Raw genomic sequence first — 22,394 nt, 5'->3', positions numbered from 1 at the left:
TGCTCCTTAATGTTATTCTCTTAATCTTTCTTTTTTCTTAATATATTTTTTTTTCTTAATATTGATTTCAGCTTTACTCTAACGTTATTCATAATTTTCCAGAAATATTTGCCAGTTGGCCATTCTAGCAAGAATTAGGGGTGAGAGGGCCATACTATATGGGGGGGAGGGGGGGGGGCAAAACTGAATCTTCGATTTTCGGCTATCTTATATTCAGTTCGTTACACACAAAAAGTTATGATAGATGGCCTTGATGTTGTACAAAATAGGCACAAGTTTAAAATCAGTTTGAAACAAGAGATAACTTATAACAACCTGTGATAATTTTTAGCCTGTGCTCAAAATTAGAACACAGCTGGTTGGTAACATATATTTCCGTTAATTGAAACAGCTATAATTTTTCATTCTTGTCGGTCTATAGGTTTCAATTTTTATTCTCAATGGAGTGATTCTCATATTCACTGGCCAATCGTCTAGACCACAGTCGCTCTTTATGATTTGTTTGTCCGTCTAGGGTGATTAGTCATAGGACTCTTCCGAACGAATTGCAAGCGTCCAGTTTCACCCCTTACAAACCAAATAAAGTGAAATTTTTACGTCTGCATGTTGTTTGTTTTATCTGTTGCTGCTTAAGATTAGCAATGGATACAAGGATGTTTTGCCTTAGAAGATATTTTGAGATAACCCCCTAAATGTGTTGGTCTTGCCCATCAAAGTGGTTATATGGATGTAGACGATTTTTACTTGTCTAATCAACATTATCGGAAGCAACCCAATCCAACTTTAGAAAATCCTGTCTTAATGCTGTTCGACAAACACGAAAGCCGTCTTTCAATTCAAGCTCTCAATTTTTGTAAGAAAAAGGGAACGAACGTCTCACATCCCACCCCCCCCCCCCCCCATTGTTCTCTTTGCCTCCTATCAGTGGACGTGTCAACTTATGGTCCTTTGACATGTGCTGTCAAAGAGTCTTACGATTCTTGGCTTCCAGAAAACCTGGCCAGGGAATATCTCTGTATGAAGTCGAACAGTTTCCAAAAGCACCATTTATTTAAAAGATGATTCCTCAGAACACAACCAAGGGGTTTGTTAAGACAAGAATGTGGCAAGTTAATCCAGACGTATTTTCTGAGTACGATTTCCAACGAGCATCTGACTGACAGAACTAAGCCATAAGAAGAACCGCAGGCTATAAGACCAGCAAACGAGGAAATGGCTAAGATTCAGTCATATGAAACGGTGATACCATACCCAAAATTTACTACTGTACGTCAGTTAGGGGATGTTAGAAAACATGGCAGGACCAGAATCCTCACAGATACTCCCCCAAAAAAATGAACTTGAAGCACAAACTCAAAGGAAAGTTTTGAAGAAGCTGAAGCTTCCATCTAATAAAAATAAAGCAGACACTTCCTAAACAAGAAGAGAGAACTAGAAGCACAGACGAAGAGCATTTTCTTGGGGTGAGGGGGAGTTGAAGACTATCAGGTTGTTTTACATTAATAGTGAGCCACAAGACGAGCTGATCAAATAAAGTTCCTGAGATTTTATTTTGGTGAAAGCCTCTTTTGGAGAAGAGGGAAATTCTGCTTTTTCTTAATATGTAGGAATAATTTAACAAACTAGAAATGGATTTGTTCTGGTGTATTTTCTGGGCGGAAAGATTGCACTCAACTTTGTTGGCTTCATTCGGCCTGGTACTGCAGTGAGTTATTAATAGTAGTAGTAATAACATTGTGTGGTGTCAGCGATATCTTTCTGATAACCGGTAAAATACGAAGAATTAGATCTACTTTGATTTTTCTTCTTATTTTGCGAAGTTCATTTTTCTACTATATAAATCTATTTTGCAAAAACGACTTTTCTTCTTTTTGCAAAATCCATTCAACTAAGTTAACCTGTGGGCTACTAATCACAAATACGTATCTCTTTCACAAAATCAACCTATGCACCAGCATCTACACTAGAACTTATAGTTAGATTTAAATCTTTGTGAATATTGCTACTACTACTACTGCTAACAACAACTCACAGTAGCACAAGTTGCATAAGGCCAACACACCTACGCACGTTCCTCCTTCATCCCAATCTATTCATAGAATCCCTAACCCCATCTTCCCGAGAAGTTCTTATTTCTCTTAAATATTTTTTCACAGCCTCCTCCCATTCAATTTAGGCACGAACTCTTTTCGTGAACCTTTGTGAATAATAATTAAAATTCATCATTGAAGCAAAGAGGCGTTATATCTGCAATTTAAAAGATTTAAACAAGACTTCATTTGCTACCCATTAACATATGCTAACATTCAGGATTACGACTCCAAATTATTCCCTAAAAGAAAAAAAGTGGAGACGAGAGATATTGATCTTTGTATTACTTGCATCCAATTTTTGCAGTTTTTTGTTTTCTTTTGGCACCGCCCTTCTACCCAGAAATACGCAGCAAGCATTATCAACTCTTTTTTCTAAGAAAAGAGGCTCATATAATTCACCCGATAATATGCATTCCAAAATAGAACCACAATTGTACATATTACACATGTCTTTATGTACATAAAGACAAATTTTCAGTATGTTTTGTGATTATAAGGAAAATATACTATTCAAGTTAAGCTAATTCTCATTTTTTCCATGTCGTTGAAAGCAATTTTAGTGCATTAAGGTTATGACCAAAAACTTCAGCCCCCTCCCGTTCATGAACACTCATTTTATCCAACCTGAAAATGAGATCCTTATGTTTCAGACCAAGAATTCTTTCACAAATCATGAGACTCTGTAACCGCATTGCTTCCAAATTTCCGGCCATGTTGTCTAACTCTTCAAGTGTTTCGTATTCTTTCATGTTTCCGTAAGCCGGATTTGGTGGCAATACTGCTTTCTGTACTGGGGGCTCTGGGATATTTCTTATTTGTATAGCAGACCTCCAAAATCTTAAGGCAATCTAAAAAGGGAGAAAGTGTTAGCAAGTTATATAGGAGTATGTACTTAAGATATAATTTCAATTACACAAACAAACTTTTTGTTTTCTTATTAAGTTAAAAAAAAAATTACATTGTGACAACTACGATCTTACTGTTTAGTTTCCCAAGCCTGCCAATTCAAACAGAAGGATCTTTTTTTAAAACTTGAATACTATTGGGTGCCTAGGGCTTCTGTTCAGTAGGAAGTTACTAGTTACTAGTTACAAAGTTACTAGGTTCAGTAGGAAGTAGATTGCATGTGTAAATGATAGACTGTCATGATTTCTGAATCGGAAAATTTTAAGTCGGATTCAAGCTGGGTTTTAGTCGGAGAGGAAGCAAAATGGAAACAGACATGACAAAGGATATTAAAAAGAAATAATGAATTTAAAAATAAAGGATGTTAAGAGGAAAATCACAAAAAAATATCAAGATTTACAAGGCAACGTAAGCTTTAAGTTTAAGAATTTCATATCTGACAGAAGGGGGGAGGGGAGATACAATCAAGCCAGATTATAAACTGGTCCTACCCACTTTTGGTGGTTGCGTATAATCAAAATGTCAGTGGAGGATTAAGTGATCTGAGGCAAAAGTATGGTATATGTCTCCCCCCCCCCAACTAAAATGACATCCCTGAGTCAAGCTAATAGCACATATATTATATAAGCAGGAGGGATACAACGTACCCCTCCTGTTCAATATTTTGGCCACATTTGTATCGGCCGCACCTATGTTCTCATACTTAGAGTTTGCACGCCTATAGGGCATTACTCTATGACTATTGAACTGGGCTGATTATGAGAAAGTCACTGAGGAGGTTTCTAACTATAAAAGGGGAGAAACAATTACTATCATATGCCTGAAATTTTCAAGTGAAATGTTTTTAGCCAGGCTGTATTTATACATTTTAAAAGAATATCAAAAAACTATTTTAGTTTACTAATTTAAAACGTAGGCATAGAATGACAGCACTTTAACACTGGAACGGTAGAACTGCAGAAACGGATTAATGCAAATTCAAAATAATCACGAAAACAAAAAAGGTAAAAAATTTATGAATAAATTAACATAAGACGGTAAAACTTCAATTTCATTTTCAGTAGCTTTTGTTCATAGACTAAATCTTGATAGAGAAGTCTCCCCCTTCCCACCTTTGACTTTATATACTTATGAACGCTTGTCTAAAGGAATCACCTCCCTTGGTAAGGTGAATGGATAAGGATTACTTAATGCATTACCGTCAGATAAGAGACAAAAAACTGGGAAAAAATTCAAACATTTGAAAATACTGAAATGTGCAATGTATTTAATACCTGCAGATCATGATGTTCATCCAGAAATGTACTTCCTATCAATTCATGGGCGTCCGCTATTCGCTCAACAGGATACCATATTTCATTTAATAAATATTCAAATATCTCTGTTGCACCTACAAGAAAAAGAAACAACAATGAAATATAATTATAGCTTTCGCTGCCTTCTGTTTATTTAATTTAACTATTCCAAATTTTTCTTAACAAAAAGTCGCAGAAGTCCTGATCGCCATATATAACCTTAGGTTGCTTGTATAGTTTAAATAATCCTAACCTAGCCTATATTAAATTCTTTCAAGTAAATAAATTATTTCATTTTTGCTATTTCTCACTGCCAAACCGAAATTATACGAGATACAATCTGTGTGTGTGGGTGTTTTTGTTATTTTTTCTTTATATGTTGTGTTTCATTTAATTTTTTTTCACGTTGATAAAGGTTCCCGAACGTGGGGTCAAAATATTCGGATTTCTTGATAGTTATTCCTTAGAGAGAAAGAAAAAGAGAGCAGTAATTAGCAGTAAAAATATTAAAAACAAAAATTATGCACTGTTAAACATAGACGTAAAAAAAGGCACAAATGAATTATAATATCGGTCTGTCCGTACACGTAGAAGAGTCAGTTTGAACTTCTGTCTGGTTCTGCTGTCAGGCGGGCCATCTGCGGGTAAGATGTCTCGATTGGCTGGGTCTAAAAATAATGCTTTTCCAAATCTCATGATGAGATTACACAATCTTTGTTCTAGGCACAGAATGTTTAGTGTAATGAGTGTTTCTTGGTAAGGAATATCTATAGAACCCAGGATAATCCTAACTGCCCTTTTTTGCACTGATTCTAGGTCGCATATCCGGTCAGCAACTTATGCGCGAGTTCTATGTTTTCAGCAAAAGGAAACAGTTTATAGTAAAGCATTTTTTGAACGGTCAACGAACAGAAAGATAGGTCAGACAAGAAGTCGATCAAGTATATTTGAATATTTTCAACGGTCTCAGGTGAAAAGAAAAGGTTGTGCAAAGCCTTTCCCGTCAGCTTGGTGAAACGTTTGTTAGAAGCTTTATGGTGAGCAGCTCGGGGGGGGGGGGAGGGATCACTGTATGACAGCATTATATACACCTAGAATTTAAAATCAAGAACAGTGACTCATAAACATATTGATTTAATTAAATAACACATTGACAGTTTTCCTACTGTTGACTCCCACTATAATAGAGTGAATTCGACCAGACTATACTAGGATGCACAGCAAGACTTACCGAAACTGCACAGGTTGTAGTGTGAAAAACATGAGCGTAACCTCATATAACCTGTTTTCTTTTTATTGATTTTGACTAAATTGATATATTTGATAGAGGGTTGTAAGTTTCTATAGGCGGATTTTCGAGTCCCACCAACAGATCGTAAGAGGCAAAAAAAGTGACAACGTTGCCCGAATGACAAAAACACTGAACCAGAATACAAAACAGAATACTACAAAAACAAAAATCACCTCATAATATCTGAACGCTGAAAAATAAAAGCCAGAGAGACAAACAACCCAGTCTAACACCATTCATGCACCATGTCGTCACTGTTACGCCTAAAGGTCGTATCTGACATTTTCACACGCCTTTTCACATTATGCCTATATGAAGTATATATGAGATTTGATACATCATGAGATTTCACATTTCACGCGACATTTTCACGTTACAAAAAAATAAAATTATTAACGCATCAAAAACTTATTTGCATGAGTTTTTGTTGTTTTCACAAGTTGGACCAAAATTCCAGGGGAGGAGAGGGGCAAATCTGGAACCGCACCTTGGATACGACCTTGCCACGTATACATTTGAGGGGATAGATTTTTAACAGCGGCATCCCTAGGGAGGGGAAAACGATTTAGCAAAGGAATATCAGGAGTTTCAGGAGCAAAATTTCAGAGAAAATTACCTATTATTAGTTGATATTTTACCTTTGAGGCACGCAGTCTGTAGAGCATCATCGCCATATCTGCTTTTAATGAAGGGATCAGCAGCAAAACGAATCAACAGCTTGGCTGTATCTAAGCGATGTTCCTGAAAAAAAAAATTTTTGGCTATTTTTCAAACATCCTTTGTTGAAAACAAGGCTGTATTAAAGAGGGGGGTAGATTTTGAAGATATCATTAGTCGAAAAAATAGTTTCCGATATTTGGCCGGAATTTTCAAAGGCTTTGTGAGAAATCCTTCGGTAAGTTCAGGCATATTCCCTGAAAAAATTTCTCTACAGTTTTAATACACCAAACTTTCACCCAATAAATAATCCTGAAGATTCCCTAAACATTATCAAGCCCAATTATAACTGGAAAATTTTTATAATGACCTTTTGGAGGGGGGAGGAAACTTAAATAAATGAATTTTAAAATCTCAACTTGAAATTGAAAAATAAAAATTTCCATAACATATTGTTGAACGGCAAAAATATATTTGTGACAAAATAACTTATTTTTAAGGAAAAATGCTTCAAAATAGAAATATAGCTTAAAGAGAAAAAAATATATAACGAAAGCGAAAAAGTAAAACACCCAAAAGCTTAACGAATTAAAAATAATCTAGTTTGAAAGCTTAAGATTTCGAAGCTTCTAGAGTTCCAAGGTACACAACAAAAAAGAGCGGTTCAAAATAGCACTTAACTTCCTTGACAAAAAATTACTCGCACAAAAGATAGTGTTGCTATGTGGATTCCGGCCGGCATTTCAATTTGAAATAAAATTCCCTGATGTTTTCCAAGAAAGTTTCTAAAAAAAAATTAATAAAAACTCCACTGAATATTTATTTAAAAAGAATGGTAATAGTGCTTTTTTAGATATGCATAAAAAGGAACCTTCAACTATTTTAAACATAATTCTGCCAACCAGAGAAAAATGTTTTTAAAATCTCATTCTCAAGTAGAAACTAGCCAATTATTCGCCGATGTCAAATTTTTTTTTCAATCAGACGACGCGAAATCGGACCAATCAGACCAAATTCAAATTCGACTCGTAACAAAACCTAACTTAAACACATTTTTCACAACTTCATTATTATTTAACTCAGTGTCTCTAGTTTGAAAAATTCGGAAATCAGGTCTACAAAGCCCATCAATGTCTCCGAATCAATAAAAACGAAATTGCCAGCAAGAAAATTAATAAATAAATCACTAAATGCTTCAAACAGATCTCAATGCTATTTTGATTGGACAAACAAAACATATAGGCAGCATATAGGATTAACCGAATAAACATATACATTAACGAATTAAACATAAATATACATAATACATAATAAATATACATATACATAAACGAATTAAACATATAGGATTAAACGAAACTAACTAAAAATATACAGGAGATTAAAAAATACAGGGAAAAATATTTGTAATTTTACATCACCTCAGATATACTCTATTTTTAAGTAAATAATTCCTCTTTGGGGCGAATTTTAGAAGCAAGTTATATGAATAACAGTTGTTAATCATTTCATCTTAGACGGGCTCAATGCTCTACAAAAATTTATGTGATTAGAAATCGTTAATCATTGTTTGTTCATCCTAAAACAGGTTCATTGGGTTCATCTTCAAACGGTTGGTAGTAATGAACAAAAAGCTTTACATGAAAGAAACAGTTTGTAGTAAGGAGCTGTAAGTAATTAGCAATCTGTTCAATAAGCTAATATGAACAGTTTGTCCCAAAATTGAACAGGTCAAAATTGGTGCAAAAAATCCAAGCATTTTACTCCAATTTCATTTAAATTTTGGAGGTATATTTAACAGCTCTTTGATTAATTGTTTAATTGGGGAATTGTGTAATAAATCAACACTTAATTCAGTCTTGTACCTCGTATAGCCGAATCAAAGGATGTAATTTTTCCTGTTCAACTGTTCAATTCAATTATTGGTTGTACCGGTAGCTGCAGCCTAATAAAAGACGAAGCACGGCCCGTAGGGTTAAAAACTCCGAAATCACAAATCTACTTAGCTTCTGGGCGAACATTCTATCCAGGGGCAGCACTACCTATGTAATACAAAACAACAAAGCCCCAAAATGAACATGCCATTAAACTATAAGCATATCCAGGTCACAAAACTTACATTATCTTACATTTACACAATTACACCATCTACACCATAACCATTTCAACACAATTACAACTCTAGCACACAGTACACGATATCGTTGTATAAATGTTAATTAGCCGCTAGTGACCCTAAAGAATATGCTCTAGGATTTTCTTGGGAATTTCTAAGAAGTCAATGAGCAAGAACTTCCACTATGAGTGGAAAAAAACATTTGCTACTTATGGCTCCTAAATACATGGGTACCTGGAGAAATCAGGGGGAGCTAAACAAGATGTGTGTTTGAAAACATCTTCAAAACATTTCCCGGCTGAATGGCCACGAAACGGAGATCAGCACCGATGGTACGGACTATAGAGTCTAGTGCCATATCCTTTACCTTTTCACCTTTATTACATGGAGAAAAGTTCGTATCCAGGATTTTTGTTCTGGGCAGGGAAGTAAAAAAAAAACCCTTAAAAAACGCGTCAAAGTTTATGTACATCACGGTACCTTTTTACGAGTCGGAGAAAATTTTGGAGGGGGGTTAAAACCAAGTAAAATACCCCCCCCCCCCTTTGATACATCCTTGCACTGAGACGGGAAATATCTCAAGTGAGCTCTTAAACGATTTTTAAGCTTTCTTTCTACTTAGGACCCAATACGTGGCCGGGTTTTTTGGCTATTTTCTCACTTGATTCAATCAGCTCTCAGCTGTAGTTTGTCTCTGAGAATTGCATCAGAGGGCTAGATTACATAGAGACAAGGCAAAGGCATAATCTGGATTTATTGGGGGGAGGGGTTCAAAATTTTTAATATAAAACATATTAAAAACTTTGTTTATATGCATTTTTATTCCTGTTTATACGAATTATACAAACTTAAAGGGAGGGGGAGTTCAAACACAGCACCTCCCCCTGGATATTGCCTTGCATTGCGACCGGAAATGTTTTCAGTGAGCTTTTAAACAATTTTGTAAGGTTTCTTTTTATTTAGGACCCAAAATTTGGCGGGGTTTTTAATGAGCACTCAGCTGAAATTTGGCCCTCAGAGAATTGCACGAAGTGGCTATCAACCAGAACGTTTCAACACAATCCGTTATAAAGAAAAAAATAGCAATTAAAATTGTCTTTCCTATTACTTACTTGAATAGCATAGTGAAGCGCAGTTTTATTTTGAATATCAACGGCATCTACAGCAGCTCCTTTTTCGAGTAGATACTGGCACAGTGGAACCGACTGAACAGAGTTGATTAAACACGTGCCTCCATTATAATTGGGTATTGTGATGTCAGCACCACTTTCAACCAAAAACTTGACTATGTCATAATAAGTCATAAAACAAGCGCTTCTTACTGGAGTAGAGCCTAGGATGTAGGTTATTTTTAAACAAATTTGCATAACTTTGGTCGACTTATAAGTTATAAAGTATAAGTTTACGGCTATAAGATAAGTAATAATCAAGTAATTTCAAGCATCAATGCCTGGAATAGTAAATTATCCATCTTTTAATGATGAAAATGAACTTCATTTTACACTAGTCCTACTAATTAAAGCTGAAAAGAAAGACATGTTTTTTTAAATCTCTTCCGCGAAATAAGTTTAATTTCATTTTGTTCGCTGTGAAAAGTGAAATCATTTATAACATTGGGCGTTTGGGTATTTGTGACGTCATTCATACGAAAAATTCAAAATTAATTAAGGCCCTAAACGAACTGTCTCTAAGTCGTGACTTGACCTAAATCGTTTTTTTCTTGCTGGAAAACGAACAATTACCTTATTACGAAAAATCCTGTTAAACGAACAACGGTCACCGAGCGAATCCCGATCCGCTGGTGCATAAATTATTGTAATTTTTCTGCCGCAATGGGTAGCATTTAATGCGCAGTAATTACGAATCCGAGACTCACTTCAAACTATTAAACGGGAATAACTTCCTCTAGAAGATCGAAATCAACCGATTTGATAACAAACAAATTGCGTTTTGAAACTCTTCCTACTTATGCTCAACGATTTCAACATTCAGGGTCTCTAATCTCCGTCAGTAGAAGATTTGTTAAAAATAGCAAGGGGCCTGGAAGGCGGAATCAAATTCTTCCAAAGTCGTGACTTATCTAGATTGTTTCCTCACACCGTAAAATAGCGTATGCCAATTTTCAGAAAAATTTATAGCACCATTTTCAAGAAAAAATCAACAAATGTATCTAGAACTGCTCATTTAATAAGACAGAATCACTTGTGTCAAATTTGCATCCTCAATCAGTTGATTGACATTTTTTCTTTGATCATACAATGATCAAGTTTACAAGCGAAGTAATTCGACATTTCAAGCTACGACACAATGTAGTTTTGACACTGCAAAACCTTATTTTCTTACCTTCTGGTAAAATTAGAATTGTTGCATTAAAAGTGGCAAATTAAAAATTAAAAATTTTAATTGTTGCCAATTAAAAAGTAGCAACAATGATTGGTTGTAAAGAAACGCAAGATATAGTTGATTTTAAAAAGAAACCGTGAATTTTTAGAACAGGTTTAAGGAAAGTTTGCAGGTTTAAGGAAATTACAGTTTGCAACTGTAATTTCTATCTCAGATATGGTAGTATCATATACTAGATAATAAGCGCAAGTTTCACAATCTGCTTGCTTAATAGCAGGCATCCCTTGTCTTTGTTTCTTATTGTCTCTTATTTTGCTTCTTTTGTTTCTTATTGTCTTTGTTTTAACAACTGATTTTACGGTTGCAAAAATGTGAAACGCAACTTTAAATTTCTGTGTTTGCGATGTACTCTAACCTTTATCACCTTCAGCTAGAGAAAAGAAAATGTTTTTAATGGAAACTATTTTCCATGTCCAGCTACGCATATGGATGTGTGATAATCCTAAAATGGTCCCCATCGCTCGCCATGTGACAAATTGTATGACTTAAACATTGAAGCATAGATAATTTTAAACGAAAAGAATTTTAATTATTTCCTTTAACATTTTGAAGTGTATTCTGATGGCCAAGTAAAGAACATAATGCAGGTGTTACGTGTTATCTTAAGCCTAAGTGTGTTATCTTAAGCCTAAGTGTGTTATCTTAAGCCTAAGTGTGTTATCTTAAGCCTAAGTGTCTTATCTTAAGCCTTCATGTTGGGACATATCTCTCTAAATTTTATCAAGGCTCTTAAATTCAAAATTTTACTAAAATTTCCTTTCTTTTAAGATCCCAGCAACGCACAACAGGTAAGCTAGAATCCAAATAAACTAAGTTTTTAATAAATCCAATCTAAAACTAAAAGAATCAAAACATGGAATTTTTTAGTTTTCCCTTATATCACTGGGTAGCCCCACAATGTTTGTGTCGCTAATAGTTTTCAGGTTTTATCAAACATATTTTTAAACACCAAAGCTACTCTTCTTATCTGTTTTTCTTGCCTTTTCAAAATTTTTGGAACTTCATAGAAATTATGGTTAAAATCTTAAGAATCTTGATAGAAACAGGTTAAATAAGAATTGAAAATGAAAATTTTAAGAAGCAAGTTTTAGATTTTGATAAAAATATAAAAAGATAGATTTAAAGTTTGATGAAAAGTATATGTGCCACTGAAAGTGCAGCTTTATCCAGCAGATGTACTTTCGTATTTTTGCCCATGCACTTTTAAAAAATCAAAATAAACTGAAATGGAAGTATATTTGGATTCAACCCAAAGTTTTTTTGAAAATTCAATTCTTATGTTTTTAAATGCTTTGTTTGTTGATTCCAAAATAGTTAGGACTGGCTAATGGTACAGAACATCGGCTAGTTTTTAAAAAAAAATCCACACAAATACGTCTACTGTGCGCTTTTCGCAAAAATGATTACTTTATTTTCAGCTCAATGTGAAGTGACAACAAAAAAGGAGATTGATAGGAAAAGATAAATAAGTAAATTTACATAATAGCGGACCTCCAGAAGAAGAAATAATAGAGCAAAAAGAGAGGCATTTTTACATTATTTTTATGCTCTTTTTATGGTTAACGTCACATTTTTGACAACCCCTAGCTATGCACACACAAAAAAAAAAAAAAATAAAATGGTTCCATTGGCTTCCTTATTTCATGCTCCTTCTCAACTTGATAGTCACTAACCTGACAATGGACAACTTCCCTCCCCCGTCCCAATGGACACATATATAGCCCTAACTATATATTCATTTGATGTTCTTTCCATTGATTGGTTGGGGTTTTATTGACAATTCATACTTTTTATTATACAGAAAATTAAAGTTAACACATTCTGAAAGTGATTCCACTATACTTAACCCTAGCATGCCCCCTCCTAATGTACAAATATATAGCCCAAATTATATGTATCCCATGTGTTTTTCCGTTTCTTTATTTTGTCAACATTGATTAAATATACCAGTACACAGGTTGAAACAAAAGTGAAGTATCCATGGTAAAATGCATAAGAAATACATAATCAAGGCTAGATATAGGAGCACTAAGGGGGGGGGGGGGTAAAGTATAATACAAGCACCTTCAAAATGTATTAAGTACAATTTTTGCATACTATGGAATAAGAATTGTTTTCTTAACATGTTTTCTTCTCAATAGCCATAATTGTAGGTACATTGATCAAAAACCAGTCATGCTGTGTAAAATCAAGAAATCTAGTTTAGCCTTTGTGAGTCTACTGAATATTGGATAAAAATAGTATTCTAAATGAGTTTAAAATGTGAATAATAACGGAAATAAACATGATACCCTGATTAATACAAATATGCTGTGTATTGTTATGTAAGAATTTCATTGTTCTAGTGTTGTTTTTTTTAGTTTGATTGCCTGTATATCATAAAGCTGTATATGGGAACATTAGGGAGGTGGGAACGGATTGTCACCGACACGAATTCAAACATAAAAAAAAACATAAAATTAGCAATCTAGAAATCTCTCTCTTTTTATTCTAGCACACCTCTTTCTGGAGAGCTGCTTTTCTACAACTTTATCAATAAATACACCAAACAAAATTATTTAGATTAAGTCCTTTATATAATGATTTGGCAAGGTAATAGAAGATGATGCTGGTTGTTTCTTTTTCCTTAGAGATAAAGTTAATTTCTAGTTATTTTTAGCCTCTTGTGCTTTTTGGCCCAAACGAAAAAGGCTTGTATGTCTTGACAGTCAGAAAGAAAAAAAAAATATCAAATTAAGGCACGAAACAAAGACATAATTATGAAGAAGAAGACGAATACCTGTATCAGAGACACAGTTGACATTAGCTCCATATTTGACAAGACATTTAACAACGTGTAGACGTCCAGCAACTGCAGCACACCAAAGTGGTGACACTTTATGTATTGATTGATCATCAGGTACTTGATACAGGCCCTTTTCTTCTACATCTGCATGACATGTATTGACAAGGTATTCAACAATTTCAACATTACCACGCTTGGCAGCAATGAATAGTGGTGTGCATCCATCTTTCTTCTTGTTTACTATGGTCTTCCTCTCCTTTTCCTGAAAAGAAATGTGTGTACTGGATAAAAACAGGAATAAAAGAATTAATACAATTGGAAACTACAGGAAAGTTTACTAATTAAACTATTTGCATTGCAAACTCTTTTTTAACTATATATGTCCTATTGCATGGGAAAGTTGTTACTTGCAAACGTTTGCATACATTAGCTAAGCTAAAATGTCACATGTGTCATTTGAAAGAAATATCCACAATTAGGAGTTGTTATGTCTTCTAAGTTTGCAAAGCATCTCAAATTTCTCTGGGTCTGACAGCTTGAGCAGAGATCTCTCTTAGTCGGACTACCTTAGTTAGACTGAATCTTTTTATCTCCTATATCTAAAACATTTGCTCTCTTTATCCTTGACCACATGTGACCCCACTCAAGCATTAGCAAAACTGAGCTTGATATGCAGAAGTACATCAATTTCTGGCCTCAAAGCCAACAACCATGTCAACATTCTACAAATATATGTTTCACATTCTTTTTGGCAAGAGGCAACCAATGAAACCCTCAAAGTAACAGCCTAGCTTTACCTTTCTAATTTCTCCTAATCTCAGGAAAACAATTAGGCTAGAGCAAACAGATGAACTAGTGTCAAATAAATAGAACATGATAAATAGAAAGAACATTTATAAATATAAATGAGAAAAAGCAGTGGTCCCATTATTGAACCTTGTGGCACTCCACACGGTAAAAGATGGCACTCTGATGTTGCGTTTGCATTTTGTACAACTTGAGCTCTATTAATAAGATCAGAACGAAAACCATTTTAAAGCCACATTATGTACACCAAATGATTCAAGAATTTGGAGTAATTTATCATGATCAACAGTGTCAAATGCACTTTTAATGTCTAAAAGTAAAGCTGCGGGTATTAGGCCTTTATCAAATGCATCATTCACCCAGTCAAACAATTTAAGAATTGCAAGGTCCATAGAAAGTCCTTTGCAAAAGCCAAATTGGGTATCACATAGAAGATTCTGCTCCTGGAGGTAATCATACATTCTTTTATGGACTATTTTTATGGATTCTTTTTCATAATAAGCTCCTTCAGCATACCGTTTAATTTTATTCAGCCGATTTCTATACTCTTTGTAAGTCAGGAGTTTCTCATTTGTGGGGTCTTTTAAATAATCTTTATACAGTCTATTCTTCATTTTTACAGAAACAAGGATACCAGTCGTCATCCATACTTTCCAAAGGTTATTTTTTTTTCTTTTTAACTTTCTTTAAGGGGCAAGATTTATCAAACTCAGCTAAAAATATATCCATAAACAAATTATAAGCCTTTTCTGCACATTTCCTTTTGAAAGCTTCCAAAAAATCAACATGTTCCAAATTTACAGCCAGACTTTTCAAACTATTTTCTGATAAATCTTGATGTTTAATCTCATCTTTTGGTGGTCTCCTCTTTAAACTATCAATTTTACTCATCAACATAAGGTGGTCTGATCCATCAGTGAAAAGTACATTGGCTGTACAACCATCCAATAACTGCCCATCAACAAATATATTATCTATTAAAGTTGCCAAAGAATGCGTTATTCTTGTTGGAATTGTTACTAAAGGGTACAAATAAGACGACAACATTGTATTCTGCTACACATTCCCTTCATGTCTCAACTTTACACCCTTAGCTGTTCCTGAGATTGTGTAAAAACAATATGTTGACAACCCAGAAGCACATAGTGTGTTTTGATTTAGTTCAACAGGTCCAGAAACTTTCAGCTTAACTCCCATGGCCATTCCTGGTATCTTACAAGTATACCCTTTTGAGAACCTTGATTCATATGGTGTCTTTCGATTTAGTTCAGCATTCTCAGACAGTTTCAATAAAATACTCAAATTCTTTCCTGTAATATTGCAAATATTCTTTTTGACAACCTGAATATACACAGTGTATTTTTGACTTAATTCAATGTGTCCTTAATATTCCCTGAAATTTCCAAATCACCATTACCTGTTCCTGGAATATTGCAAATACACTCTTTTGACAGCCTAGATGCACACATTGTGTTTAGATGTAGTTCAACTTCCCCCAAAAATTCCCTAAGAGTTTCAAGTTAATATCCTTGGTACTTCCTGAGATATTGCATATACAATCCTTTGACAAACTGGATCCATAAATGCCTTTTCATTAAATTCAACATCCCCAGAGAGTTTTAATTTAATACTCTTGCTTTTTTCTGAGATGTAGCAGATAGACCCTTTTCACAACCTGGATGTATATAGTGGTGCACGATTTAATTCAATATTCCCCTACACATCCTCTGAAAGTTTCAAATTAATAAGATTAGCAGTTCCTGAACTATTACAAATGCACAATTTTGTTGACCAGGATGCATATGATGGCTGTTCCCTTAGCTGTTCATGAAATCTTTGGACAATAGGATGAATATATTCAACATTAGTTCAATATTACCCAATGCATTCCCTGAAACTTTCTATGTAACATCCTTGATGGTGGCTATTCCTGAGCTGTTGCAAATAAACCCTGTTGACAACCTGGATTCACAGAACATCCCTGAAATTTTCCACTTAATGACCTTAGTCTTTTCCTGTAACTGTAACAATCCATGGTTATTTGTTTTTTCTTTAGTAAAGCACAAATTGTGTTCTGGTCTTGAGAAGTCATAAGGGTTATCAGCCCTACTCATGTTAGTTTTTGCTCATTTTGGGTTTGACTTGGCTGTTTACTGTAATTTCTGTTTGTGTTGTTTCATTTACTAATTGATTGTGATTTTTGGTAGTTTTATACATTGAAGATTCTTCGACTTTATTTTTGCTCATTCTTGGCTTAAAGGAGCTCTTTACTTTTCTTTGAAAAACTTTGTCTTGTGGAAAAGGTTTTTTAAATTTATTTCTGTTCATTTTTTATTAACACAGTCTTTTTCATTGAAAAAAATAATATTGTATTTTTATTTAAATTTTACAGCTTATGAAGTTGATTTGAAAAAATAAAACTTAATACTATTCTCAAAAGATTCTATCTATGCTCTTTGATAACCTGGATACACTCACACTAAAAGTTTCAAATTAATAAGAATAGCAGTTCCTGAACTATTACAAATGCACAATTTTGTCGACCAGGATGCACATGATGGCTGTTCCCTTAACTGTTCATAAAATATTGCAGGTATGCCCTTTGGACAATAGGATGAATATGTTCAACATTAGTTCAATATTCCCCTACATATTCCCTGAAAGTTTCTATGTAATATCCTTGGTGGTGGCTATTCCTGAGCTGTTGCAAATAAACCCTTTGACAGCCTGGATTCACAGAACATCCTTGAAATTTTCCACTTAATGACCTTAGTCTTTCCTGTAACTAATTTTCAAAAACTTTTTCCACAGGACAAGTTCTCACAAAGAAAAGTAAAGAGCTCCATTAAGCCAGAAATGAGCAAAAACAAAGTCAAATAATCTTACAAGCATAAAACTACCACAAATCACTATCAATTAATAAATAAAACTCAAAACAAACAGAAATTACAATAAATAGCCTTGTCAAACTCAAAACAAGCAACAATTGACAGCAGTAGGGCTGATAACCCCTATGCCTTCTCAAGACAAGAACACAATTTGCACTTTACTGAAAAAAAAAATTGAAATGTTTTCACCTTTCTTATTTTCATAAATAAAAAATATCAAAACCTTAAGGGAGAGATGTCAGTATGTAAATTAAACTGACAACCCATGGTCATTTGTTTTTTCTTTAGTAGAGCACAAATTGTGTTCTGGTCTTGAGAAATCATAAGGGTTATCAGCCCTACTCATGTTAATTTTTGGCTATTTATTGTAATTTCTGTTTGTGTTGCTTCATTTATTAATTGATTGTGATTTTTGGTAGTTTTTACACATGAAAGATTATTTGACTTTATTTTTGCTCATTCTTGGCTTAAGGGGCTCTTTACTTTTCTTTGAAAAACTTGTCTTGTGGAACAGGTTTTTTTAAATTCATTTCTGTTCGTTTTTTATTGACACAGTCTTTTTCATTAAAAAAATAATATTGCATTTTTATTTTAATTTTATAACTTCTGAAGTTGATTTGAAAAAGCGAAACTTAATACTATTCCCAAAAGATCTTATCTATGCTCTTTGACAACCTGGATACCCTCTAAATATTTTTTTTCATTTAAGTTGTAAGATCAGAAGTAGTCATAGTAGTATCCCCAGAAGTTTTATTCTTAAAAAGGGCACCAGATACATGTGCTGTAATTAGAGTGCAAGGGGAAGGACTTTTCCCTTCATATATTGTAGTAAAAATATTTTTAATTTATTTCGTTTTCAATAAAATGCAAAGCATATTCTGGTCTTGAGGAGGCATGGGGGTTTTCAGCCCTACTCATGTGAATTTTTGTTTGTTTTGAGTTTGACTTTGTTATTTATTGAATGATTTAAACAAACAAAATGCATTTAAAATGTTTAAATTTTTTAAGTTTAATAAATTGAGAATTATGAAAACTTGAAGGAATATATATGAGTATATGTATATTAAACTGACCATCCACAGTCATATTTTTTCAGAAGAGTGCAAATTATGTTCTGGTCTTGAGAAGGTATGGGGGTTGTTAAAGACATAATTTCCAGACCTTTCAACAACACAGAACCAAATTGCTATTTCAGAATTTTGATTAGACGTTTTTTAGGAATTGATAAGCATGGGGGCATGTTGCCCTTCAATCTCTTTTGACTAACAATAAGGGCACTAGCCCTTTCAATTTTCAATCAAATGAGCCTTTTTTTTAAGCTTTTACAACAACAAATCACCAACTCAAAATTTCCATCAGATACATTTTGGGAACATACAAAGTTTGTGGGGGGAGTTGTATAACCTTCAATCACTCTGAATCTTAAAAAGTGTACTAAAACTTCTGATTACCCATCCAACAAGCCCCCTCCAAAGTTTATATGATCACCCTTTCTATATATATACATATATATATATATATATATATATATATATATATATACATTACTTTGCACCCAGGGCATAACTTACAACCCTTACACTGAGGGCTGTAAGGGGAGGGGTTTCATCCTCAAACATTATTTCCAGTCCTTTCAATTATGTTAAAGAAAATTGCTATCTCAAAATATTGATTGGATGTGTTTGGGGAAATGGTGGACGTGGTGGGTTAGTTGCCCTCCAATAACTTTTGACTATTAAAAAGAGCACTGGCTCTATACATTTTCAATTGAATGAGCTGTTTTCTAAGTCCCTATGACAATAAATGGTCATCTCAAAATTTCTATCAGATGCATTTTGGGAAAATACAAAGTGTCAGGGGGGGAGGTATTCACCCTCCAATCACTCCAAGTTTTGAAAAAGGTACTAGAACTTTATATGATCACCCTTTCTATATATACTTATATGCCCCCAGGGCATAGCTTGCAACTCTTGCACTGAGGACTGTGGTAGGGAGGGGGTCATCCTAAAGACATAATTTCTGGACCTTTCAATTATGTTGAATAAAATTGTTATCTCGAAATTTTTATTGAATGTGTTTGGGGAAATGATGGGCATGGGAGGGGGTCAGTTGTCCTTCCAATCACTTTCAACTATTAAAATAGGCACCAGCCTTTTCAATTCCCAAACAAATGAGCTGTTTTTGAAGTTTCTACTACAAGAAATAACCACCTTGAAATTTCCATCAGTTGCATTTTAGGAAAATATGAGGTGTGCATGTTTGTGGAGGGGGGCAGGGTACCCACCCTCCAATCACTCTGAATCTTAAAAGGATACTGGAGCTTCTGATTACCAATTCCAATGTGCTCCTCCAAATTTCATTCAATCACCCTTCCAATATATACTTTATATACCCCCAGGGTATAACTTACAATTATTGCCCTGGGGGCAGTGTGGGGGGTTGTCACCCTTAAAGACATAATTTCTGGACCTTTCAATTATGTTGAACACAATGGTAATGTCAAAATTGTAATTGGATGTGTTTGGGGAAATGGTGGACATGGGAGGGGGTTAGTTGAACTCCAATCACTTTCAACTATTAAAATGGGCATTGGCCCTTTCAATTTCAAATCAAATGAGCTGTTTTCAAAGTTTCTACAATAACAAATATCCATCTCAAAACTTCTATCAGAAGCAGGTTGAGAAAATATGAAGTGTGTGCAGGGGGGGGGGGATATCCACCCCCTGATCACTTTGAATCTTAAAAAGGGCACTACAACTTCTTATTACTAATCTAATAAGATCCCTCCAAAGTTTATACAATCACCCTTTCAATATAAACCTTATCTGTGCAGGGCATAACTTACAACACTTGCTCTGAGGGTTCTAGGGGGGTTATCATCCTCAAAGACAGAATTTCCAGACCTTTCAATTACATTCAACAGATGGTTATCTCAAAATTATTATGGGATATTTGGGGAAATGGTGGGCATGTGACAAGGGTTTGTTGCCCTCCAATCACTTTTGACTATTAAAAAGGGCCCTGCCCCTTTTTAAATAGTTTTCTAGAATAGTCTTTAATAGACCTTTTGATTACCAATAGCCAAAATTTTGACCAGATGCCTTTTAAGAAAATATATTACATCTCTTAAGAAAATTTATACAATCACTCTTTCTATTTATATTTTATATGTCCCCATGGCATAACTTACAACCCTTGCCCAAAGGCTATGGTGGGTTGTCATCCTCAAAGACATAAATTTTGGACCTTTCAATTATTTTGAACAAAATGGCTATCTAAAATTTTTTATTGGATGTGGCTGGGGAAATGGTGTGTTTGGGAGGGGTTAGTTGCCCTTCAATCACTTTTGACTATTAAAAAGGGAACTGGGCATATAAATTTCCAACTGAATGAGCTATTGTTGAAGTTTTTTTTAACAACAAATGGCTGTCTCAAAATTTCTCTTACATAAATTTGGGAAAATAAGAAGTATGGGGAGGGGGGGTATCTACCTCCTAATCACTTTGAATCTTAAAGAGGGCACTAGAACTTCTGATTACCAACCAAATGAGCCCTCTTTGAAGTTTGTACATTTGAACATTAAACATGAAGTTTATATATGCCCCTAGGACTTAGTTTACAACCCTTACCCTGAGGGCTCTGGGGGGTGTCATCCTCAAAGACATTAATTTCCAGACCTTTAATTTCCAATTGACTGAGATCTTTTTGAAGTTTCTTAGACAGCAAATGGCTGATACAGCTTTTTCCCAAAAAGATTTATAAAGTATCTTTTGCTTCAGTTCAACAGCATGCTCAACTTTGCCCAACAATTTTACCTTTAGCTGCTCCTGAGGCATAGCAGATACAAGATTTTGACAACCTTGACTTAATTAAGGTCTTTGGAATTCATTCAATATCCACTTTGAAAGTCCCTAAAATTTCAACCTAATACCCTTAGCTGTTCCTGAGATATTGTAGATGCATCCTTTTGACAGCCTGGGTGCACTGTGTATTTTGAAGTAGTTCAATATCACTAGGCTACTAAATATTATCTGAGAGTTTCAAGTGAGCACCCTTAGAAGTTCCTGAGATCTGGCATATATGCACTTTTAATAGACTAGATGCCTATAATGCCACTTGATTTAGTTTAACAGACACTGATAGTTTCAACTTAATATACTTCTGTTTCTCAGATATTGTAAATGCCCTGTTTTGCATACTGTATGAATATTAATGTCTTTTGATTTAGTTCAACATCTTCTAAAAGCTTCCACTTAATAACCTCAGCTGTTCAAGAAATATTGCAGATGTCCCTTTTTGACAAGCAACAAACACATAGTGACAAAAAATACCTACTTTGAACTTATTTTTCACTTTCATTTGGCTTTTTTAATTGTATTTGAGTTAGGAGGAGGCAGCATAATTAATTTTTTCCCTGTGCACCACCAACCCTAGAAATAACTCAGTACCTGACTTAGGCAATGCAAAATAAAAAACCTGAACCAATTTTCAAGTTTAAAAGCATAGGCATTCATGCTTTGAACTGGCTAAAAAAAAAACCTGCAAGTATCTTGACAAAAATTTTAATCTTAATATGTGTCATATATTTCTGGTAAACCTATATATTTATAGAGTAAACCTATTCAGATAGCCAAGAAACAGATGCATGGCATTTTGTTGTCATAATTCAATCAATGGGTGTACTAATTTTAACAAGATTGCCAATACCAATATCACAGAGATGTATGCCATATTAAAAATAAGAGAAAATGTTATCACCATTGAGGGTCAGATAAGGGCATAAGATTTTTGCAACAGAGACAAAAATCATATTGATTTAGAATAAAACTCTGATTTCAAAGGCATGTTTTTTAGCTATATGAATACTCTGTCAATATATAAGTTTACCCTGTTTTTTCAACCTGCTTCAATAAGATTATATTCTTGAATGAAATTTGCCTCATACATTAAATCTTTCCAATCTAAACCGTAATCCATGGCATAGGTTTGCCCCTGGTCTGCTAAGTCTGCATTCTTCATAAAGATCACGAAAAACTATTTCCGCAGCAGATGAAAGTTTTAATCCTTTACTCGGGCTTGGATTTGTACTAAACATCAATGCAAAGCATATACTCAAATAATAAACAAGAAATTTTCTGCTGTTTCTTTGAAAA

General features: G+C 34.3%; 1 protein-coding gene across 1 annotated transcript in view; it reads right to left on the bottom strand.

Moving 5' to 3' along the window:
* LOC136024849 (protein fem-1 homolog A-like) overlaps positions 1 to 22,394 on the bottom strand; it is a 42,076-nt gene extending 19,682 nt beyond the window's left edge. The window contains exons 1-6 of the mRNA XM_065700350.1: positions 22,187 to 22,394; positions 13,541 to 13,808; positions 9,471 to 9,691; positions 6,224 to 6,326; positions 4,274 to 4,389; positions 2,718 to 2,941 (exon numbers count right to left, since the gene is read on the bottom strand). Coding sequence (XP_065556422.1) covers positions 2,718 to 2,941; positions 4,274 to 4,389; positions 6,224 to 6,326; positions 9,471 to 9,691; positions 13,541 to 13,808; positions 22,187 to 22,336 — 1,082 coding nt within the window. The 5' untranslated portion in view covers positions 22,337 to 22,394. The remainder of the gene's footprint in view (positions 1 to 2,717; positions 2,942 to 4,273; positions 4,390 to 6,223; positions 6,327 to 9,470; positions 9,692 to 13,540; positions 13,809 to 22,186) is intronic.

Source organism: Artemia franciscana, chromosome 3, assembly GCF_032884065.1.
Source record: "Artemia franciscana chromosome 3, ASM3288406v1, whole genome shotgun sequence".
NCBI classification, from domain to species: Eukaryota; Metazoa; Arthropoda; class Branchiopoda; order Anostraca; family Artemiidae; genus Artemia; species Artemia franciscana.
Note: the sequence above shows the minus strand (reverse complement) of the source record. Positions and strands in the feature narration are given on the sequence as shown.